Raw genomic sequence first — 24,906 nt, 5'->3', positions numbered from 1 at the left:
CAACCTGATCTAGTTGAAGATGTCCCTGCTCTTTGCAGGGAGGTTGGAGTAGATAGCCTGTAAATGTCCCTTCCAACCCAAATTATGCTATGACTCTGATTCCTCACCCATGGCCCTTCAGCCAGCACCGGTTGAGGGCCAGCAGCACCCTTCTCCCAGGAAAGCACCAGAAAAAGCGGACAGAGAAGGGTTCCCACTGAAGAACAAACCTGGGCAGGCGCAGCCGAGGTCGGGCAGGGCCCAGGAGGAGAGATGCGCTTTGCTCTCAGGGCCGTGAGCTCCCCTGGAGACCGGGGAGGTGCCGGGGCCGTGCCGGCGGGACACGGGGGCTAGGGGCGTCGCGCCGGCCCGAGGGGTTTGTGGCCGGAGCACGGGCCGGGGCCGAGGCTCGTCGGGGCCGGCCGCGCCCCTCTCCTCACAGGCCGCCAACCCGCCGTGCTGTCACCCCGACGGCCCCCTCAGCCCCGGCGGGAGCGGCCCGCCGCCCGCCCGGCCGCGGCGGTGGCTGTGGCAGAGCGGCCGCAGGGGGCGGGCTGCAGCGGCGGCGCCGCCTTCCCGCCCTCTCGTCCGCTCGCCGCTGCGGGGTCGGAATCTGAGGAGGAGAAGCGGCGGCGCTGGTCCTCCTGGCGGGCGGGAGGAGGTGAGCGGCGCCGGGACCGGGGCGGGAGGGGGCCCTCATCCCCGCCGGCCGCCTCCTCAGGCCTGCCGTGCCCGCCGTCGCTCCGCGGGCGGTTTCTCCGCCGCTCCTTGCCGTGGCGGCGGGCTTCGGGCAGGCTCTGGCGGTCCTGGCGATGTCGGGAGCCCCTCACGGAGCGGGTCGGGCACTTGGGCTGGCTGCGACCCGGCCGCCGGCAGCCGTGAGGGGAGCCCCGGTGCCTGGCGGCGGCGTGGGGCCGAGGCGCCTTCGCCCCGCGGCGGCCGGGGCCTGGAAGCGCTGCCTAGGCTCTGGCCGGGGAGGGACGGAGGCGGCTGCGGCGGGCACCGGCCAGGCGGTGGGGTCGTCGCTCTTGTCACGGGGGACGGTGGTTGTCGTTGCAGCTGGAGATGCCGGCCAGGACCTGGGCCCCGCCGAGCTCCTCCGGGGTAGATAGCCCGCACACTAGCCCGCCGAAGGGCCACCGGCCTGCAGCCGGCGTCCGGCCAGCCCCTCGCCTCAACCCGCAGCCTGTAAGTGCCCGCCCGAGCGGGTGGTCACAAATCCAGTGGCGGCCCGTCTTTCTGTTTGCTCGTTTTTCGCGTCCAGTGGTTATTTTTCCAAGAGCAGTTTTTCACGTCTGTGTCACCTTCTGGCTGACAGGGCTCTGTAGTGTTTTCTTAGCTTATCTAAGGGCAAATGTCAAATTTATATCGCTCCTACTATATTTTTTTTATCTCTGAAGCCAGATATTTTGTAAAAGAAGGTTGGTTTTGTTGCAGTCTGTTCCTGAACAACCCACCTTAGCTGCTGCTTATCATCTGCTTCCCATCTATTTACAAATGGATCGCTCAATAACTTGATGTAAAATTTGTCCAAAGGCTGAAGTTAGGCTAACAAGTCTTTGCTTTCCTCAGACCTCCTCCTCCTCACCCCTTCTAGAGGTATGTGCTGGTCTGCTTCTCTTGTCCTCCCTGAGTTCTCAAGGTGTCACTTCAATCAGCGTTTTAAGCATCGAGGGTGGATTTCATAAGTGGACTTGAAAATCTTTATCTTATCTTTATGCTTTACTCTTAACTTACCTTTTTCCTCTTTAACCTCACCTTCTGTCTCCCTGTAAAAGGATTTTCATTAAATGTCTATTCGCAATTAACCTTTCTGCTGAGGGCTGAAATAAAGAAGACATTTATTACTTTGTCCTGTTTTGTGTCACCTATAATTTTTTTCCTTTTTCTCTTAAGTTATAAACCTTGCCTTCTGTCTTTTATTGTATTTACGGAACCTTTACTTGTTACCCTTATGTCCTTCACTAGTTATATACTCATTTCTGGACTGTTGCTATTCTGATTTTATCCCTACATGGTAGCACTGTCACTTTGTGCTGTTCCTTAGCCATGCACAAACACACCCTTTTTTTTTTCCCTCTTTTTGTGTTATTTTTCAGGTCATTAAAGCTTTCCTGTTGCAGTTAAAACAGTCTTATACACTCTCTTTCCTCTGAATTGCTATTGTGTATTTAATATAGTCCCTTTCAGCAACTGCTAGCTCGCTGATCTCTGCCATCTCTTAGATTATTTGCCCAAGAGTCATGTCTGCTATTCCCTGAGGGTTTTTTTGTGAAGTCTGTTAGTTTTATTCTGTTCCTCACACTCTACTTTCCTAGAACAGGCACTGAGAAACTTTGGTCAGTGGGCCAAATTCAGCTCACCAGAGCAATTCTTGTCCAAATTCCTTGATGCTCTTTGGACAAAAACTGAAAGTAGGCTGCAGTATGGTTAAATGGTACTGGTAGCCCATTTCCTCATGGCGGTTCCCTTTCTATCCCGAAGTTTTGCAGCATCTTCACATCACATGGCATGAACTGAAATGGGCCTCTGTAATCACATGGTGAAAGCATACATGTTCTGTCATATCCAGCTGATGTGTATCTCTTATCTGATCAAAATAGAGCTATGCTCATTATGTTCCTGATTGTGAACCCGTCATGGTACCAGAAATGCTGGTATTTTGGTCATGTGTTAAGAAATGTTTCAGGTCATGTGGTAAGAAAGAAACCAATGTTTTTTCAGCGCATGCATCAAAATCTATGTGGTCTGCCTCTGCCAGTAAGATTCACTGTTAGAATCTTTTCTTAGAATACTGATTTTGTGGTCACTTTCACATATTGCTTTAGTCTCAGTGCAGCTTCAGTGAGTTCTTTACTTCTAGTCAAAGCGGAAATGAAAAGTGCCCATTCTTCTAGTAGCTTCCTCCAATTTCTGAAACACAAAGCCGCTTTTAATTGTGGCAGGTTGTTCACCACACATACTGTATTCCAAGCTGGTGGATGGGTAAAGTCCCCCACTGGTGATTAGCTACCATCATATCAGCTCTTGGATGGTGGCACAGGAAGAGATTCATTCAGCCCCTCCTTTCTAGGTGGTCTGTTGTTGATTGCTCCCAAGACAGCAACCTCATGTTTTCTCTTTCCTCCTTAGCCTGCCTTTCCTCATTGCTTCCTTCACTTTCAGTATTCATTCCTGTTCTACAGTGCAGAACCACTTACCTTGTAACGGTGGTTTCATGTGAAGACTTCCCTCGTGGGGGTTGTTTTGTTGTTTTCTTATATCTTTTTGTCTTTGTTACAGCTTTGCTGTAGTTCTGCAATCTCTTCTCTCCAAAGCTGGACCTAGTTAATCCTTATACATCCTAGCATTCTGACCTAGCAGTGTCGTTAGTGATCTCATGAATAGGCCCTGACAAATTTCCCTTGTTGTCTTCGCCATTGGATACATGTGTGCCACCCGTTTCCCTGGCTGACAAGTGAGTATGTCAGATGAATGTCTGTGTCATGGTAGTAGCCATGACATTTGCAGCTTTGAGATTTTTGCATCCCTTCCTTCCTGGCCAATATAGGATACCACGATAATAACCTGCATAAGCTTTTAGTGGAATTCAGCTTCCATGAACTCGCTGTCCTTTTGCCAGCCACAGGCCAGCTATGTCTACCTTTTAATATTTTCCATAATTACCCAGTTTTCCTTACATGTTTCTTCTCATTATTCCATTGACCATTAGTTTCAGGAGCACAAGGTTATCTTGTGGTCCAATATTCCAGGGCAGTGGAATATAGGGAATAGAAAAAGATGGAAAAAATATCATTTACTTCTGTAACTGTATTATTGAAGCGCTTGAAGGATTTTCTGTTTCTTGTTGTATTAGCGACACATTGCAAGACAAAATTGATTAGCAAGTAGTTTATTAAGGAGAAAATACAACACAACACTTTGTAAAATAAAACCACATATTTTAGTCTCAGAGATGTTTGTGGATTCTGATGTCTTGTGAAATTGTATGATGCTGCATTTTTCCTTCTGTTGCTTTCTTCTTTTTTTTCTTTTTTTTTTTCCAGAAGAAATCATTGTAAATTTGGTGTCTTGAAAGTATGGAATCAATCTCTATGATGGGAAGTCCTAAGAACCTCAACGAAACTTTTCTACCAAATGTTGCCAATGGCATAAAGGATGCCAGTAAGGTCACAATAGGCATCATAGGAAGTGGAGACTTTGCTAAATCATTGACAATTAGGCTTATCAGATGCGGGTACTACGTGGTCGTAGGAAGCAGAAACCCTAAACTTGCTGCCGAGTTCTTTCCCCATGTGGTTGATGTCACTCACCATGAAGATGCAGTAGCAAAAACAAACATCATTTTTGTAGCCATACACAGAGAACATTATGCCTCTTTGTGGGACCTTAAGCATTTACTTGCTGGTAAAATTCTGATTGATGTCAGCAATAATACAAGAGTAGACCAATATCCGGACTCCAATGCAGAGTATTTGGCATCACTTTTCCCAGACTCCCTGATTGTCAAAGGATTCAATGTCATTTCAGCATGGTCACTGCAGTTAGGACCAAAAGATGCCAGCAGACAGGTAAATGTTATATATTTGTATTAATTTAACTTGTTTGTAAGATGAAAATGACAGGAACTGAATGTAAGCAGCCAGAACTCATGGGATTCATCCTGCCTGATTACCTAAAATGTTGCGCTTTTAGTTTTAAGTTTTGATAGCCAATGAAACTTTCAGATTCTAGTTCATCCAGTGTAAGACGTATAGAGTAAGTGGTCCAAATTGTCCCCTGGGATGCCTGTTTAAAGATTGCAGAGGAAATGTGGACAGTAGCTTAGACTAGACAGCTGACCTTTAGATGATTACAGACAGAGGAGAGGAGTTGGGTCTTAATGTCTCCTGTAGGAAATATGTTAATATTTATCCTTATGCTCGATACAAGAATAGAGGCAGTCTTTCCAAGTATGTTTTAGTTTCAGTATTGGTTTACATGGGGCGAACTATTGAAAAGATGCACGGAAATCCAAGGTCCTGATCCCAGGGCTCCGTAACAGCAAAGTGAATGAAAGAAATTATCTAGCTTTTAGAATGCCCCAAGATCATAAATATGAGGAAACAGAAGGAGGCACATATGTTTCTAAGAGATCATGCATTTGATACAGGACTGCTTGGGAACATCATGTTCAAATTCCTTCCCAGGATGTTCCCCAAATCCATCCTGTATATAGAAAAGGCAGTTTTATGTTTTTAATGCTACGTTGGAAGTGATACAAAAGATTTAAGCCTGTGCAAGAGCCCAGTTCTTCACAACTTTATGGACTCTCAGAAATGCATGAGAAATGACTGGTGTAACATGAACTACTGGAGACTAAATTGAGTTTTCTGTCACTTAAGGTAGATTTTAAATGGAATGCGATTGATATAGAATAGCATAATTTTAAAAATAACCTCACCATACTATTTTTATCCCCTTTCAGAATAGCTCTGCACTATAAGTAATTAACTTCTGTCAAAACTGATCATGTTTGTTCTAATGCGGGTGATCAGTAAACAGTGTTGGGCAAACTATAGCCCACTGTAAATTTTAAAGTAACTTTAAAGTACTCTGTAGCCATGCATTTCTTCCACTATGTAAGAAATTGGTCTTTAGAAGGAGTTTTTATTTGGCTGCTAGTTTTTGGTTTTTTTCTGTTAAACATTGTGGAAATCTGGATTGTGAAATTAAGATAAAATTGTTATACATGGAGAGATTACACAGTTCTCTGCTTTGCATTTTGTTTATGGCACAGCTGTTTTAGGGTCATCATTCAAGATTCCTGTATTTTTGAGAGACTCATGATTTTCTGAAATGCTTTTAGCCATTGTTTCAAATTCAGTCCAGTCCTATAGACATTTTGGTGTGGGGAGTTTCAGTGTGCAGATTACCAGGGCATCCCACAGTCAGCTCATTATTAACTCCAAGAAAAAGCCAATTTTGTTTTTGTTACTCTGTTGCTAATCAGTGTGCATATTTTCACTTTGTCAGGATTTCTATATGGTTTCATTCTCATCTTGAGGATATAAGCTGGGATAACAGCATACAGTTTTAGCAGTAGTGCTGTGGTTTTGTTCTGGAGGCCCTGAAGGGTTTTTGTGATTGTGGTTTTGGGTTTTTTTTACCTTTGAGTCTCTTTCTCTGACTACAGACAATTCACTTGACTTTCCCAACAGGTCTATATATGCAGTAACAATGTTCAGGCTCGCCATCAAGTTATTGAGCTTGCCCGTCAGCTCAGTTTTATTCCTATTGATTTGGGGGCATTGTCGTCTTCAAGGGAGATTGAAAATTTACCTCTGCGACTGTTCACACTGTGGAAGGGGCCTGTAGTGATTGCCATTAGCCTTGCAACGTTTTTCTTCATCTATTCTTTCGTCAGAGATGTAATCCATCCATACGTGAGAAATCAGCAGAGTGACTTTTACAAGATCCCCATTGAGATCGTGAACAAGACTCTACCAATTGTTGCTATCACTTTACTTTCTCTAGTGTATTTATCAGGACTTATTGCAGCAGCTTATCAGCTTTACTATGGTACTAAGTATAGGCGATTTCCACCTTGGCTGGACAACTGGCTCCAGTGTCGAAAGCAGCTTGGCCTGCTCAGTTTTTTCTTTGCAACAGTGCATGTGGCATACAGCCTCTGCTTACCTATGAGGAGATCAGAGAGATACTTGTTCCTCAATATGGCATATCAACAGGTAAGCCAATCTCTTGTTCAGTAAGTCAAAAATGCCTTTGCTGTATGCATATGGCTCATGAATACAATATATATGTTTTCTTTTTTCAGCGTAAATGTTATGGATTATCTTATGTATAGCTAGTGCCAAGTAAGAAGGGAGACTAAGAGAAACATCTGTGCATTGTGCTCACCTCATGGGTCAAGCTGCAGTCAAGTTTGTGTGATAGGACACATCCTTGATTCCCCCTACTTAAATCCCTGATAGTAATATAGACAAGGAGAATGTAGGATAGACAGGATAAGAGCAACAGCAAGAAACTTCTAAGTTTCTGAGGTATGTTCCTCTCTTATGTATACTTAACATATGGGGGAAGTATGTATATCATCAGTGCATTTACAAGTGTGGAAAAAAGTATAAGGGCAGATTTTCTATTAATGCTTACAGATACATCTATATTTACAAAATGAAAATGCTGTTACTTTGTAACATTTTGGACCAGTGGTAAAAATATTTTATTAATTAAAAATTCTGTGAACATCATCTATTACAGGCAATAGAAATTGACTTACAGTTCCCAGGAGCAATTGGTCTTGCATAACCCTGAAACAATCTCCGACAAATCCGTCATCCTTTAGAAGCGGGTCTGATGCTCCTGTCTGTCAGTGAGGTAGCTTATTGTCACCTTTAAAGTGGCAGAAAAGCAGCATTGCCATAAAATCTTCAGGAAAAAGAGATCTGATGGAACAGAAAGAAAAGCAAACTAAGGAAATCAAATCAACTGTAACAAATTAACAGGTCCACAAATTCTAAAAGGGCTAGCATAAAAAAATGAATTTAAGAGAAAGGCAGGAAGAGCAAAACTATAAAAGGCACCAAGAAGCTGTAATTGTTCACAATTAGTATTAGTAAAGGACCCACTGATAATTTTACTAAGAAATTATCTTGGGTTTAATAATATTGTAAAACTCTCACTTGCTAATATTCCTAGTGAATGTCTTTCAAGACATGCCATATCACAGTTATTCACCTGAAAGTGGAAAAATAATTGAATATCCAAGCCTCTTCATTGTTAAGGGTGTGAGTTTTTTCTGGTACAGCTCTCCAACGAGAACAATCTTGTATGTATCTGATGTCAACAGTGAAAGAGGCAAAATAACTTGGACTCGGCATAGGGAGCTGAAGCAAAACGAGGAAATTATGCTATATTATTTCTAAATGTAAAAAACTAAAAACAAATTGCAGGTTTACCCAATTTCTGTTATAGAATTGAAGTCTCCAAGGTCTGAAAAACACAGATACTTTTCTCCGGTATATAGGAATGTGCAGGTTTATCCATTATTATAACATAATTGTTACAAATACAGTGTTACATTTTCTTTTAACAACTCGTCTAAGTTTCCATGTTTAACACACTTTTAATCTAACAACAGCCAATACCAGCAATAAGGAAATAGTTGTTTTTCTCCAAGACATGAGGAAACCTCTGAAATATTTGACCCCATTTTATAGTTGTCCTGTGACTGTAGGCTTTTACTCACCAAAATAACTTCTGCTGATATTTTAAATATTCTGTAGAATAAAGTTCTTCCTTTCTGCTCTTTCATCAGGTTCATGCAAATGTTGAAAATTCTTGGAATGAGGAAGAAGTGTGGCGAATTGAAATGTATGTCTCCTTTGGAATAATGAGTCTTGGATTGCTTTCTTTGCTGGCAGTAACTTCCATCCCTTCAGTAAACAGTGCCTTAAACTGGAGGGAGTTCAGTTTCATTCAGGTGTGTTACTTTTTAAATAAGGGGGTTTGCTGTTAACAAGAATTCCTTGATGATGATCATGATGGTGATGATCATGATCACAAACAAAAGCACTTTGCAACATGATGAGAGCTTTTTTTTTCCTCTCACTGGTAAGTTAATTAAAACAACATATCCTTACTCAGCAGATATATTACCATGAAGGCACATTAAGCATTTCATGAGTGTTAGCAGAGGAATTTGCATTTTATACTTCTTGGTCTTAAATAATCAACATAGCCAAGACCAAATGAACACTAATCTATTCCTTTTCTGTTGTTAGAATTTCTTGCTAAATTCCAAGTAGATAGTTTTGGACAAACTTGCTAAAGGTATTGATACTGATGAGATACTGCTATATGTAGATGCACACAACTGTTAAAATTGAAGACTTAATTTGTCCTTGCAGGACTTTTATTGCACAGCCTTCTGACAGCCGTGGTGTCATTGACTCTATTTTGCTTTCCCTCCAACTGTGTGGAAATTAATACAGCTCTCAGCTGCATTATTCTCTTTAGCTGAAAATACCCACTAGTAAAATGTGAAATTTTGTTTATTAAATGCAGAAGCTTTTCCAGGTCGTGGCATGCCTTCAGCTGCCCTCCTTCCTCAGATAAGGATCTACAATAGGCAGACCTAACCAGCATAAAATACTGAGAAATACAGACTTTAATAAGGAGCTTAATGTTTGCTTCTAAACAAAATTGCCATTAGTTTTAGGTAGCAGTCAGTGATAAGAAATTTTATTAGGATTCTGTCTCTTGATAGATTTCCTAAGTGTGCGCACGCAGTTTTGGCTTTTGTTATGTTTTGTTTTGTTCTCTGACTTTGGATTCAGTGCTCTAGTCTTAACTCAATCTTTTCTGATTAACCTTTCTTCAACATAGCCACTGTAATAATATTGTCTAATTCTTAGTCCTGTCACCGTTTACAAATTCCTACCTTCAGAAAACAGGCACTGACTTTACTGTTCAGGGCTTAAGTTGTGCTTCATAATTTACAGACATTTTAAAGGGCGTGATGGGGAACACTTCTTTGGCTATAGTTGTCAGAGGTCTTCAGTCTGTAAAGTAAGGTCTTCCCTTCCCTAGGGTTCCCCTTGGCCTACAAAAAGTTTGCTGAAAAATTTTTCAAATTAGAGTTCCCTTGACAGAACTGTTTATTCTCGCTCACGGTTTTGAGACTTCAGAGGGAATAAATACCCATTTTGTATTGTTACAACATCCCTGCCACCCAGAGTTCTCTGCGTAGAGACAATAGTACTGCTGTTGGGTGATGTAAAATGTTAGTGCAAAGGGCAAAAAGATGTGAGTGAGTGATGAGTGAGGTGATGCCTTTATCCAGTAATGAATGAACTCCAGGCACAAACCAGCATTTGTGTCTTATTTTTCCTTATTCAAATTTCAAAATTTCAAGCTGCTGTGGCTGAGTCAAAACCCATACAATAATCACTTAGTGATGCGTCTACAAGGGCATTTTTTATTGTGTCATATTTACCACAGTTATTTCCATTGTAAATAAAGTCAAAATAGTTCCAAATTTAAATAATTAGGAACTTTAATGAATAATCTGTCAGTATTTTGAGGAATTTGATTGGGAACGAGTTGTTTGCTCAGGAGGTATGTTGATACTGCATTTCATGTTGAAGAGAACTGGTATTGGTAATTAATTTTGATCATTTGCAATTTCTAATCACAACAAATATTAAACTACTAAAAATTTCCTTAAAGTTAATAATCATTAAAGGTACTTTACTTTGTTATTAATTACTTTTCAAGATGTAAGTTGTTCTTCATTTAGTTACTTGTCCTTCAAAAAAGTCCTTTTACTTTATTCAATCAGAAAACAGACTTCCAGTGATCTCTCATTAAAGTAAAAGGAGTCTGCATTGCTGCACAAGTTTCATTGTACCCAGTATGCAAGTAGAACAGCTAGAACATCATAATACTTACTGTCTTTTATATTTTTCTTCTACTGAAGTGCAATATGATGAAATGAAGTTGAACTTAATTTTTGCAATCTTCTCTAAGCCAGGGGGACAAACTATCAGCCCATCATATCAGTGCTGCTTTTTTTTTTTTTTTTTTTTTGCTGGGAAAAGCAGTATGTCTGTAGCTTTAGTCCTGAATCTCAGAAGATTTGCCACAATAATTGCTGAACTTGTTTTGCATCTCACAGATGAAGAATCAGTCAGCCAGTACACTCAGACGGTTTCTCACCTCAGCACTTCCCACTGAGAACAACATACTATTGCTTGCTCATCTTAGTAAATACAGTTTCATCAAAATAAGGGTCTGGTCTCTTCTAAAGTGTTTTACCACTAAAACATACTCTAGTCTTGAGTCCTACTAGGAAAATCTGAGTTTAGGATTGACAAATTATTAGCATATACAGTATAGACTATTTTCTACCCTGTTCCAGTAGTTCGAGCCCTGAGCAGAATCTCCCCTACCTATGGTGGTTCAAACAGATCTCCTACTGTCTTCCTAATACTGTAAAGAAACCCTAGTTGTGAATGTTTTTGTCCAGAAATCATTGCTGTCTTTGATATCCTCGCTTATTTTGGAGATGCCTCCATCTTACGTAGTTTCACAACACAAGTGTCAGCAGCCCCAAAAATTCCAGCCTTTGGAATTCCAGCCAAAGGACTTTGAGAGGAGAAGCAGTGCAGGCTCTGCTCTTTCCCTCAGAGTGAATATGAACAAAGTGAGATATGAGAAGGTTGAACAGTGATGCTAAAGGAAGTTACTGTGTCAGCCCTACCAGGAGCTGAGACCAGCAGAAAACTTGGAGTTGCTGCAGTGCAGAGCTGACCACTGTGCAAAACAAATATCTGGTTACTTCATCATGATTAAGAGAGAAACACTCATAACATCCAGATGGAGGAGCCACAGAACCAGACAGTGATGAAGTGGTTGCTCAGAAGATCCTAGATGATGAAAATTTAGCATGAAACTTTGCAGGCATCTTAACATGACCCAGAGTTTGAGCTTATTGAAGGAAGAAGCTGGGGCTGATAAACCAATGCATCGGTTTTCTTAAATGCCACTTCAGTCTTCTGGTTTTTCTCTTCTAAACATATTTGGATAAGGAACAAAGGTAGACATGGGCAAGAAATCAAAAAGAATTTGTATTTTGTCAGAGCGGGCAGAATAACTAGCCTAAACCAACACACTGCAAAACAGAAAAAGACATTTATTAAAACCAGCCCTTGAGCGTTCACATAAAATACATGGAAATGGAGAATGTTGTCTGCAAGCAGTGCTGCACTGGGTCCTTCAGTATTCTGAAGGAAGTTAAACTGTAAATATATAATATAAGCATAAATGACTACCACTTTTTGTTTTTATTTTTCCAATCTAAGAGTTCAAGTCCAAAGAACATCACTCAGAGTGGCAATTGACAGAGCAGACTGGCTTTGAAAGCTAAGCTTTTATGTTTCTTAGCAAAAATCAGTGCAAATCTTCCATTTGCATAGTAGGAAGACGATCTTTTTGTAGACATTCTTTTTGTCTGCTGGCACAATCCTAAAGTTTTTTGGTGACAGTATTACTAAAACTTTTCTTTCACACACACTTTGAGGAAGGGCTAGCTTGCCTTGGTTCTCCCACAAGAATAGGATACTTTTCCCCCAAAGTAAAGAAGAATGAGGCCTGATTATTTAGCAAGTTTATGGGTAAGATTCCAGTCAGAATTGCTACAGACTGTTTATAAGTTTAGCAATATCCTGTTTCTGGCAGAATCTGAAGTATACCTTGCATAAACATAGGCTTTGGAAAATACCTTTTGTATATTGCTTGGAACTACTCAACCATTGTGATGGTAGAAATTCCTGAGGTAGATTTGTCCCACAGCAGATTTGTATCTCTATATATGTACATCTTCCTGGTAGCACTTTAGGGATTTTTCTCCTGCATCTTTTCCACTCCTCTAAAACTTCTTCCCCCCTCAGCCCCCAGACAATGGTAGTTTGTCCAGTTTATCAGTGGCCTTGGCTGGGAATCTCCCACATTGGCTAAAAAACTGACTTTGGTGAGGAAGGAAAAGAAACAAAACAGGGAAGACTTACAGAAAAGCTAAAAGATTGGGGAGTCCATAGGAAATGTGCTAATGTCTTACTCAGCTTCCAGGAAACACAGTATTATGGAAGATACGGAAACAAAGCAACCAAAGATGTTCTTCCCCTTTTCCCAGCAGCCATCCTAGAGCCTAGGCAGAGGGTTCCCAAGACTTACAATTGTTACTGCTACTCACTCACCAATGTGAATTTACCAGTGAAGGAAAAGTATCCCTTCTTGCTGCTTTCAAAAGGCCTCTGCTCTTAAAGAAGTTAGCATCCTGTGCCTCTCCTGGCCTCCCTGTGGTAACGTCAGTGTAAGTGATCTTACAGCTCTCATAGACATATTCATCCCTTTCTTTTTGGGTCTTAAGAAGCCAGGAAAGGATGACAGAAATGCAACATGTATAATCCATCTGAAGCACAACTACATTTCAGGAAATCTATTGTCTTTAATCCCTGTATTCCATCCCCCACATTGTCCAGTCATAAACTTGTGCAGAAGAAAATGACTTTGCATACCTGAATGATAGCAGCTCTCTCAACTTTCCATTATTAAACAGATTTCTTTCTAGCAATTAATAACTCCTACAGCACAATCATTTATTTCTCAATAATTGAAACATCTTTCATGTTAACATCCACAGGGGTGGTCAACTTTGGAATACGGCTTTCTGACACTACCACTGGCCAAGATTTGTACTATGTAAATCAGTAAATCAGTGCTACCAACTGATTTTATTTTTACTGTTCAGCTGCCCAACAGTGCCTTTTTCTGCACTAGCTGATGTCTTTTTGTCCAACCCTGCTTCAGTCAGTTCTGAGTTTCCTCATTTTACTACTGTACAGCCATTGCTGTAGTCTTTGAACATTTGCAGATACAGAAAAATCAAGTCTTTATAATGAACACAGAAATTTGTACTGACACAGCCTCCTGCAGTGGGGCTTTACGTAAGTAGCAAAGGCAGCCAGTCTTGCTTGTACTTCTGGAAAAGTCATTGTCAGTAGCTGCAAGCTAGGATAAATGCTCTTAATTGAACTTTCTAGTACTGATCTGCCCTGACTAAACAAACCAAAGACTGTCGAATGCTAAGTTGTGTGGAGGACCTCCTCTTTCTAGCTAAACGGTGTTATTACTGTCAAAAGTACATCACAGAAATATAGCAATTAAGGGCCTGGTAGAAGAAAATACTATCAGTGGCTGACAGAAGCTCTTATAGGAGTGTCTTTGTTGTCAGATTTTCAGATGAGTGGTTGAAATGGTCCAGTACTTACTAGCACACACCCTACCAACACTTCAAAGAAGCGTATGGCAACTTTCCATAGGAAAAAAATACCAACTTAATAGAGGTGCATCATATGTTTTTCTGATCCTTGTGCTGTTAGTTCTAAATGTACTGATGTACTACTTAGCTTCTATTTTGACCATTAGATATAAAGACATACATAGTTGCCTCAAAACTGTAGTTTGCAGATGGAATTTAAATAAGCATTAAAAACTTTTTTTGAAAAATCTGGGAACAGTCTATATAACATTTCCTTCTTGTTTCTTTTTCAAAAATTGTTATAGTTCTCAGCAGTAAGCCTGATGAAGAAATGAGGGATATGATTCACTTGTGCCCTTTTCTCTGCTGGCAGTGATAGAACAGCAATGAATTCAGGACAGTCATACAGGCAGAAATCTGCAATAACATATTCAAACATCGGATTTTATAGTATTGTTTTGCTACCCAAATTTCTTACCAGAACTTCCGTTCAGATAAGCATATGCCATTTTCATATCCACAAGTGGTTGTCTGATGGTTCTGTTTCTTATGAAATATTTTGAAAGCAAATTATTCTTTTTTAAAAAAAGGTGCAGCACATCTAAAATGTACCAACTTGGCTCTGAAACCATTGGCAAAAAAAATACATAAATATTGGCAAGTTAAAAAACATGGTACCAACTCTAGAAATTAACAAAAGTATTTTCCCACATATACCATTATATCTGTGAATCCTTGCAAATGGTATTGTCTCAGACATTCTTCTTTCCCTAGAAGTTGATTAATCTTGGAAAAAGTTCTTTCACTAACTATTATAGACCCTTAGGCTGCATTTTTCTTTGCCTCCCTGTTTACTGGAATTAAACGAAAACTTGGTAGCCAATTACCTTTCTTAATATCCATTCTCTGTTTTATGATTTTCTACAGATGTTTCACAACCAAGTTAGTAATTACATCAGTTTTGGCCAAAAAGAGTTTTCCTTCATTTGATCACCACCAAAATTCAAAGTATAGTAGTCTGTGTTTTCACCATGGGTTGTGAAAGTCGAGGTTAATACATTTAACTCAAGTCTGCAGAGCAATACAAATACAGGGTTATTAAAAGGGCAGATTCACAGAATTTGTTAGCCCTACCTTCTGTGGCATACTCTAGATTACATGATAAGAAGTCCTCTGCAGGGTGCTGTGGGAACATTCCACTTCATGTTTCATCCAACACTACCTGCGTATCGTAAACTGCAGTGTTGCCTTGTGCCATTATGCCCAAGTCCTACAGTCCAAATATTCCCATTAACCAGTAGGCAACAGCCGATGGAGAAAGCTAAGGAATGGATTTTGCTAAATTCAGACTAGTGGATGTAGGTCGTTGTGAGGAAGAAGCAAACCGCACCTCTCAGAGTGATACAAATCCAGAGTGTTAGCCCCAGATCTCTTCCAGCAGAATTGCATTGTTCCATAATCATGAATCTTGGAAGTGATCTACCCTCATAGTTAAGAAACAGGGAACTTAATTTCCAATCACAACTGATGCTGCTCCAGTTACTTCACTGGGATTATTCCCTATTCGCACACATATCCTGAAGTTGACTTCCATTACTTAGAATTTGGGCAAACATCATCTTCATTTCAGCTTTGACTAAGGCCTATAGATGCTGGCAGAGATATGTTGTAAATCAGTGTTCAGTTCAGTCTGTAGTTTTCAGAACATGTGAATTTAAAATGACATATTGCTAATTTAAAATAGTGTATAAGTAAGAGATTTTAATATGATGTCTAATAGAAATGTTAAACTAATGGGTTAGAGCTGTCGGATGACGGACCAGGTACTATTATCTCTTCTTTTTTCCCTGTTTTCTCTTTTTTCAAAGTCTACACTTGGATACGTTGCTCTGCTCATAAGTACTTTCCATGTACTGATTTACGGATGGAAAAGAGCTTTTGAAGAAGAGTATTACAGATTTTATACACCACCAAATTTTGTTCTTGCCCTTGTTCTGCCTTCTATTGTAATTCTAGGTAAGATCATTTTACTTTTGCCATGTGTAAGTAGGAAACTGAGGAGAATTCGAAGAGGATGGGAGAAAAGCCATGTTATAGAAGAAGCAAGTGGGTCTGTTCCACATCTCTCCCCAGAACGGATAACTGTCATGTGATAATAGACTAATATTAATTTGTCAGCACTGCTGTAGATGTTTGGGTGATTTTTTTTGGTCATAAACTTGTATTTTTAGGAGTTTACTAAAGTCACCGTGGACTTGCTTGGCATATAGCACAAGCTCTCAACCAAACTATGAGAAATTTATAACTAGAAGACTACTACTTCAGATAACCACAGAAATATTTTTGTTTTGAATTACAGAGGGCAGATGATTATGAAATCAGAATTTTTTAATGCTCCTTTGCACAGTTATATCACAACAGTATTTTATTATAATCATGCTTTCCAGATATTTCTTTGACTTAGACCATTATGTGTCAGAGTGCTGTTTATTAATACCACATTTTCTGGGCAGTTTTTCTTTTATTAAAAACACACTTCTGGGTTAGTGAGTTCAGAGTATAGACTAATAGGGTTAGTAATTTAGGAAATAATCAGGTTTTGAAACAACTTAAATTAATTTGTAATGATGTATTGCACATGTACAGTATATTTATTTGTCTGTGGTTTTACACCATTCTGTGATTTGAATATGCAAAACCAGTTTCAGTTATGGTATAACTGTACATCTTGTAAGCAAATGGTATTGTACTAACAATACCATTAACTACCATTCGTTTTTTTCAAAGTGTCACATAGGATTTTATGACCTTTGGCATATCTTTATTTCCATACATCATGTAATGAAAGTGTTATACATGTATAGAAAAAATTGCACGTATGTGTGCAACCAACTAGTTTTTTTATTTTAGAATGATTTTGAAATATCAAAATATTTTAAAACAAAAAAAAAGGCTGAGAAATCTGCAACAATAAAAATCCATTTTCACTGTGAAACTTCCAATATGTTGATACAGCAGGGAAGCATCACAATACTCATGTTCTGTATGTTTCTACACTGGAGTTTCAGTTATTAATATTAATTTCCCAGAGTCTGTCTTATATTCTTAGTATTTTTTTGTGCAAATCCAATCTTCTATTTTTATATAAAGTCTTACTTTTACAACAAGTGTCTCTGGGATATGCCTGAATTTTTGAGAAACAAAATTATTATTCTTATACTTAAAAATGAATTTATCTCTAAAAGTTGACATTTGCATCTCCTGTGGGATTCAAAAGAATGTACACAATTATTTATTACTACTGCTTTGTCAGGTTCTACTCTTTTCTAAAAAACCCAGCCAAACTCAACTCGTACCTTCAGGCTACTCCTAATTAGCAAAACCTTTATTTCAGTGAATCAGAATGTGTATTTGGTCCTAATTTTCTTTACTTGTATGAAATTATATTTTTCTTATCTATATTTGCACTGTTTAGGATCTCTGACTTTCTTAGCTGAACCTTCACTTATTATTTATTACTTTGCAAGAATTTGTCATCACTATGATACATCAGAAATACACAGTACTTATGCTTGAATTTATCCTTAAACATCGCTAATCCTGTAAATCTCGTTATCTCTATTTGTATTGAAACCAACAGCTCCACAGAACAAGAAGAATCTAGAATAAAAGTCTGCCCCCAGTTACACCAACCTAAACCTAAACAGTTGTTCTTAATTTCAAGTTCAAGAAATCTACAACAGTTTTATTTTCATTGTAGTATCCGTATTCCCAAACTCACACATCAAGCCTTTGTATATTCTGGGTTTGTTGCAAATAAAGAGACAGTTGAACTTATTTTCATTTTAAGCATGTTTAAATCTAGAAATGAAAAAGAAAACATTTGCATGACTTTTTCCAGAATTAAAGCATTTCTTATATGTCTTTAAACATGTTTTGTATTGAATGAGATGTCAGTGAATTCTTTTTGAAAATGGAGGTTTGTGAAAGAATTTTTTTTGAAAAAAAAAAAAATTCAACTGCCTTTCATGCATGTCAACAGATTTTTGAGTTTTTTTCAGTTCACAAATTTTCAATTGCAATTAGTTGTAAAACTCAGTTTTATCCTCCTTTTTAAGCTACAGGGGGAGAAGCAATTGAAAAGAGAAAATTCATTTTATTTCACCATTTTTTGAAAGGTAAACAATAATAACAGCTATAATTGGTCAGACTAAAGTCTTTGACGTTTGTCTCCACTAGCTGACAAGTGGCAGATGCTTCCACAAAGAGGGCATTTGTCCGGTGATTCTTCTTCTCACATAACCTCTCAGCCTCTTGAAAATCAATAATTTAGGACTTATTTGAGACAGCTGCTGCCTCTGGACTGTCGTATTTAATAGCTACTTTCTCCAGAAATTTATCTAACTTTTTAGAAATGTGAAACTTTCCCAGTTCTTTACAGGAAAAGAAAAGACAAGACGGAAGGGAAAAAAAGTTTCATAGATCTATCAAATTAATAAAAAAAGTTTGCATTCTTTCTTTTTTCCAAAAACAAGTCAGTTTCAAGGTACTAATTTATTGTCCCTCCTCCAATATGTAGCTATTTCAGTGATACTTGTGGTGATACACAACCACAATACTATTTCATCAAACATTCCAGGCATTAAGTGAAAAACCTGTCGTTGTTGAAAACAGACGGGAGCCTAAACTAGTACGAATGAGATTTTCACATAAAAATGAAGAACAAGCGACGATTACAACTTCTAACTTACTTTGCCTGTCTGTAAATACATTCCAAAGCAGAAAGCTGTATATTTTTTGAAAGGATTTTATGTAACTATTCAGTTACATATAATACATATATGTAACTGAATTTCCTGGTCTGTTTCCTATTCCATTATTGCAGAGGGAAAGCACAGAGAGCTTAGGCATTTGTGCTTCAATCCTTTAAATAAAATTAATTTAAAAAAATCTTAGAATACACAAAGTCTTGGATAATTTTAATGGGATAAATACCGTGCTACATTCTACCCCAGTCCTGTGCACAAAACCTGATTAAAATCAGTAGAATGGGATGGTATAACTGAGAGCAGAATTTCACACCTCAGAACAAATTTAGGGCAGAAACCATTTCTTTTGACAATCTGATTATATTCCAAAATTAAATATGCTGCTATTATTTCATAGTAATTCTAGACTTCTGTAGAATAGGTAATTAACACTCATGTTCCCTACAATTATCTAATTTGTTTGATGCAGTAGTGATAATGTTGCAGAACTGAGATACTGTACTAACGGAAAATTACTGTCAAAGTCCATATATATTGTATTCTAATGCAATCGCTGACAGAATATACAGAAATGTATAGGCCCTCTTTCCTATGCAAAAAAGTTATTTTATCATTAAATTCCTTCAAGAATGTTTAAACTGTTAAATTTCAAACTGCCAAAGGTGTCTAGAGAGAATAAAGATGTGTTGTTCCTTTTATCAAACTGTGTGTGTAGAAAATTAAAAATGTGTTTTGATTTTATAAGTTACTTGAAAGGTTGAAATATTAAAGTATTAATAAATAGGTAATATTTTTAGAGCAAATATATGATGACATTTGGTGAAATATTTGTGCTACAAAATGACATGGTTTCCCATTAGGCCATGTATTTACTTCTAACTGGAATAACAAGTTGACTTGTGATTTAATATTTTGTAGTGTTCTTTAAGGACCAATTCACTCTAACAACACACTGTTAAGTCCGGAAGTAAAATGCCACTCATGCATGTGCTACACGTTATGTATCATATATCATGCACATGTTTAGTTCTATAGAAGAACTCACATTAGGACTTCTGATCAGAAGACGACCTGAGGGCTAAAAGTTTAGTTTCAATTGCCTAAATATAGACAACTAAATTAACTTAGATGTCTTAGTTACTTAGTAGAATAAATAAGTATATTGAGGAATAGCCTGCTATAAAAATATTTTTGTGTAGCTTTATATAAATTGCTTACTGCCTAATGAAATAAACTTAATTTCTCTTCATTACTGTTCAGTGAAAAAAAATAGTGCTTAACATGTAATACAGAGCTGTACACATCATATTAGAAAATGGAGACCTCTATGTATTTAGCAACAGGTTATTTGTTTTCTATGGATATTAAGGTATTCTTTCTTAACATTGTCTAAAATACAGTTCTATTACAGGTTCCATATGCGTCTTTAATTTTATCTTGGAATTCTATTGACTGTGACAACTATGTACAAGTTAATTAAGTACCCATGTTCTTGAATTATTTAGAGATTAATTATTTTGTAATTATTTTACAAGTTCTTTGCATGTTTAGCTTGTGGTAATGATTACTGTGAATTGGTGCCACGTTGAAGTTTTTGTTCCAACATTGTGCATTATATGATGTGCCAACATGAGAAAGTACATTTGTATTTTTATTTGGCATTAATTGCCTATAAAATAGTGTGTCTGTGTGTCTGTGTGTGTCTGGATGTTATGAGGTACACATGCTGCCCAACTAGCACTAATAAGGCAAGGAGTTCCTAAGAGGCTATAAATTCCACAGGTATGAATATAGTTAGGAAACAGCTTTCCTCTGAATGTGGAGGTTTCCTTTGAAAGTTAGATATATCAGGTACATAAAAATTAGATAGATTGACTTTTTCAGTATAATATTTTCATATATGCGGTGGTAACGGATGCATATGCATAGTTCCTTTCAGACAGTGCATCTTGTAATACACAAGTTTTTTATGTCTTGGCTGTTCATCCTGTAGTATTTTCTATCAATGTAATGAGTAATGTTGCAGTACTGATATTGTATCATTATAGGATACTGCTTGAATTAATTAGATTACAGCCTTTAAAATAAGTGACACATTGAAATGACTTGAACAATGATCTCTATCATTATATATTGTTTCTCATGCCTTGCTGGCAGTGTCTTGCAGTGAGCAGCGTGTCTCCCATGTGCAATATTCTCTTTGTAGCTGTGTTTGTCGGTTTGTTCGTACTGTCTCTCTGAACAGGGCTATTATAAACTATTAGTAATGCTTTTATCTATTTTTCCATAGACAGTGTTTTACACAAAAATCAATAAAAAATCAATGTCAGATATTTGGTTTTTTCTTCTGTTCTTATGCATAATAAATTTTAGCTTGTTTTTCTTTAGAAAACGTGTGCTCTGATCAACATTTTCTCTGAGAGGTAGAACTTGAATGCAAGTTCATAAAAAAAAATTCTAAAGAGCAATTCATTTGTTTTGCAATGGCTGGATAACAGATGTTTCACACAGACACACTGGAAAGCGATATCCCGTATCCTCCTGTAAGGTATTCTCCATTTTTTCAGAACACAGAGCGAACACTACAGTACTATCAGCATATATTCAGTCCAGTTTTCATTCAACAAACAAAAAGTTTGGCAAAAGTGAGACTACTAGGCACAAGTAAGTTTGCCAGGTGGAGACACTCTTCCTGTTTGGTTGTGTGTGAGAAAGCATTACTGTTTAAATGAGAAAAACAGGTCAACCACTTTGCAATCCTTCATTTGGAAATATATAACTTTTTTCCAAATAGGCTTATGCCAACATAAGAGGAAAAAGGAAAAGGATACGACAGATGAAATCCTGCTTAAATAGAGGTCAGCAGCATAAACCGTTCTGGGTTCAGAGAAGTCAAGTTGCACGAGTTAGTGAAGCTGGCAGGATTCGCATTGCTTTCACATTAAGTTACATAGCTTGCCCGCATTCCCAAATGGAATTTAGGTATTTTTTAAATTCAAAATATTTCATATGTATTTGTGCCATGCCTGATGTAACAGTAACGGTTTGGTCCTTCAAGTCTGTCTTCTGTTAGCTTTTTTTAAAATCTCACCCTGTTTCTCTGTATCACAGTGCTTGTTTTACTGAGTGTTGATAGTACGCTAGCAGCTGAGACCCTGAACTTACACCTTTGTCCAGCCGTACCTTGTACTGTGCAAAAGTGTAAGTTCTGGCTGCCGTGACTTACTTAATTTCCTTACAATAATAAAGTTCAGTGTGAAAGTCCCCCTCAAATCCATACCAGCAATGACCTGAACACTGTATTTTAATAGTATAGGCAGGTAGATCCCGATCTTGGAAGCTCTGTTGACTTTACAGATTTAAGGTTGTGTCTACCACCAGCCACTTTGCAGCTCTTTTCTTTTTTCTGTGGATATCAAACACAGGAGGTCTGGCAGGACAGTTCTGCACTTTCCTGTTCTTATGCCCCCGCTTCTTTTTCCCCTTCCTACTGACCAAAAAAAGAAATGAGAATGAAAAGGAAGACAAGGAGTGAACAGACTGATTCTTAGAAAGATTCTGATTTCTGTACTATAAAGAGCTCAGTGTCATATTTGATAAACAGTGCAGGTGGCTTTAGAAAACATCTACTTGGTTCAGTACAGCCAAGGAAAGGACATCACCTGGCTGGGGCTGAAGACCCCCATTGCAGCACGTGAAAGGTGCATCCTGTACAGAGTAATAGTCCTTCAAGAGCTGGCAACCTAATTTCTAAGACGGCAAATACAGAGTAGAGTAGAGGAAATAATTCACTCAGCAAAGTCAACAGGAGATTAATGGCAGACCTAGATATGGAACCTTGATCTTCTAACGCACAGCTGCGTCCTACATGTTCGACTACACAGTCCTGTCATTTTATGAAATTTAACTTTACCTCGAGAACAGAGCTTGCTGACATGTCTCTTCACACCAAAAGAGTTTGTCCTCAGTCAAAACAGAAATCCTCTCTACATCAAATCTACTTTTTAAGTAGATTTACTTACATTTCTTAGCATGTGTAAGACTTAACATTTAATATGTCTGAATTAATACTCTCAGAAATAAGGTACTAAAGCCTTGATGTCTCAAACGTTATTTGTTACCAACAGAAGAAGTAGATGTGATAAAAACACAATATAAGCCTGTTTGGGGCAGAAAACTGTTAAGTAAATATTTTCACAGTTGATTGCAGGTTTTTGGGGATGGACATTTGCCATTCGCCAAGGGCAGCAGAATCCCTGTAGTCAAACTCGCACAGTGTAGCTTTCATCCCAATTTTTAAAAGCTTCATTTATGAAGAAGGTGCAGAGAGAGCAAATGGGGCTTTGCAATATGATCTTTGGAACAGTCAGCCAACAAATGGCATGTGACCTAAGCTTATAATTTACAGACTAAGTTGCCCAATTTAGGTATGTTCTCTATACATTTGTCATTCAAAGCACAAGCAACAGAACTTAAAACCACTTAAGCCACAATAAAATTAAATTTTAGTGCTTTTTTTTTCATAAGCTTAAAAACTTTGAATATGTACAACTTCAGTTGAAGTATCTGGGCACCAAGCAAAAAAATATATAATCCAGTTTGTTGAGCACTAACTGCTCGCAGACCTATAAGCATTGTCATTATAGTTTATCTCAAATGCTTAATAAAAAATCTTGTTACATCCAGATACAAGACAGCCACTCAGAATATTTCCCAGAAACAAGCATTTAGGTAGAACATGGAAGGGTTAGTAAAAAGGTTAGAGGAACGGAGAGACGTGTGTACGTGGATGGATGAAAAGCATCAAACACCAGCAAACGATGCAACTGGCAGCCACATCGTTGCATTAGGTGAATGCGCTGTAATGTCCTACAGGTCCTGCCTTTGTATGACCTGCGTTCCTATGAACGCAACTTGGGATGTTGTGCATGTCAAAGCGGTCATTGCATTTTCCAAATGAGAGTCCTATTCTATGCTAGGCCCTATTTTTGCTATAATTTTGAAGTTGTATACAAGATGAACTTGTACAAAATACAGAGTGTGGATGGGTACATGCGGCATTGTGTGTTTTCCCTTTGATGGAAGGAGAACTGTACAGCATACGTGAGTACTGAACATGTTATGCATCTTACTTATTTCTGAAGAAGGCAGGTATGAAATGGGAGAGGTGTGGTGTGCAAGCTGGGAAGAATGAAGACAAGAACTGTGTTGGTTATAGTTGGAGCCATAAAGATTTCTTTCTTGTTTCTCTTATCAATCACTTCTTTTCCTATAAAAGCTGTCTGGACATTCAAACAGCTATCTTAGCATCTAATAAATTTATTCATGTATTCAAATGTTTCTTTGGCACCACAGAAGTTAAAAAATAATTGTTAACGAAAGCTGTTATCAACAAGTGCCTGCAGTCAAAGACTTGGGATATGTGCATATCCAAAGTTCCATATGCGCAACTTGTCCGTAGCGTATCCAGCTCCGAGGAAGGGCAGCTGAAGCTGAAGTCACCACACCACGAGGTGTCACCTTTTTTTGCTGCAGCCACTTCTGGACAGCCAGCTCTCCTCCTCCAGGTGTAAACCCAGCAAAGGAAGGGCCTGGTGTTCTGGGCAGCTTGGCGTTGGTGGGCTCAGTCACGTTCCCATCCTGGAGGCAGCATTTCAGGATCAGACCGTGCACCCCTGGGGTGAACATGTGCCCCCACAGGAGCAGCTGTGCTCGCAGCTGAGAGATGCCAGAGCAAAGATAGGGATGAAAACTGAGCAAGTAGAAAACATCAAAATCCCTTTATGCTTTTGCCCTTATTACTTTCCAGGCATGAGTTACCCATTTGGTATGGGTGTATGCAGAGAAAAGATTCCTATCCCCCTCTTCCCCACAGCCAGGCTACCCCAGGCAGGGCTGTCCCATCCGTGCTGGCATTTGTCACAGCGGTCTCTCGTGGTGCATTTTTCCATGGTCCGAAGACACAGATCGACCAGCCTCTCTGCTCCAGCTCCCCAGAAAGTGGGGGAAGCCTGCGCAGGGCTGGGGAAATGGTTTTCTCCCTCAAGATGCGTTTTATAAGAGGGCATGAAATGGCAGGGCGGAGGAGGGTTTAAAACATGGCTGTCCCCGCAGCGGGGTAGAGATGTAGCACCGGCAGGAGGGGCAGGACTGGGGCTTGCAGGTCGGGGTGGGGGGCCCGGCTGCCGACACACCGCCGGTCCCCACAGGCAGCTGCCCGCCGCCCCGGGGGGTGCCGCCGGGCGGGCGGGGGGACGCAGGAGAGGCCCGGGCCCCAGCGGCGGGAGGCGGCACCGCCCCGCTCCCATGGCAACGTCGCGGGGCCGCGCTGCTGCC

The 24,906-nt window shown here is 39.2% G+C and overlaps 1 protein-coding gene across 3 annotated transcripts; it reads left to right on the top strand.

The window, feature by feature from the left end:
- The first annotated feature begins 584 nt into the window (after positions 1 to 584).
- STEAP2 (STEAP2 metalloreductase) lies at positions 585 to 20,901 on the top strand. Of its 3 annotated transcripts, XM_054193033.1 has the most exons (7): positions 585 to 640; positions 1,039 to 1,167; positions 4,026 to 4,550; positions 6,180 to 6,707; positions 8,297 to 8,461; positions 15,670 to 15,817; positions 19,971 to 20,901. In XM_054193033.1, exons 3-7 carry the CDS (start codon positions 4,059 to 4,061, stop codon positions 20,048 to 20,050), a joined length of 1,413 nt encoding a protein of 470 aa, XP_054049008.1. In that variant the 5' UTR covers positions 585 to 640; positions 1,039 to 1,167; positions 4,026 to 4,058; the 3' UTR covers positions 20,051 to 20,901. The 3 variants fall into 3 exon arrangements, with proteins under 3 accessions (XP_054049008.1, XP_054049007.1, XP_054049006.1); XM_054193032.1 differs by having other exon boundaries at positions 4,029 to 4,550; positions 15,670 to 20,901; XM_054193031.1 differs by having other exon boundaries at positions 15,670 to 20,901.
- The last annotated feature ends 4,005 nt before the right edge of the window (positions 20,902 to 24,906 follow it).

This window comes from Rissa tridactyla, chromosome 2 (genome assembly GCF_028500815.1).
Source record: "Rissa tridactyla isolate bRisTri1 chromosome 2, bRisTri1.patW.cur.20221130, whole genome shotgun sequence".
Classification (NCBI taxonomy): Eukaryota; Metazoa; Chordata; class Aves; order Charadriiformes; family Laridae; genus Rissa; species Rissa tridactyla.
Note: the sequence above shows the minus strand (reverse complement) of the source record. Positions and strands in the feature narration are given on the sequence as shown.

Coding starts and splice junctions, on each gene's coding strand:
- STEAP2 (XM_054193032.1), top strand. CDS start 4,059: ATGGAATCAATCTCTATGATGGGAAGTCCTAAGAACCTCAACGAAACT. Junction 4,551..6,179: donor CAAAAGATGCCAGCAGACAG/GTAAATGTTATA, acceptor CTTTCCCAACAG/GTCTATATATGCAGTAACAA. Junction 6,708..8,296: donor TCAATATGGCATATCAACAG/GTAAGCCAATCT, acceptor CTCTTTCATCAG/GTTCATGCAAATGTTGAAAA.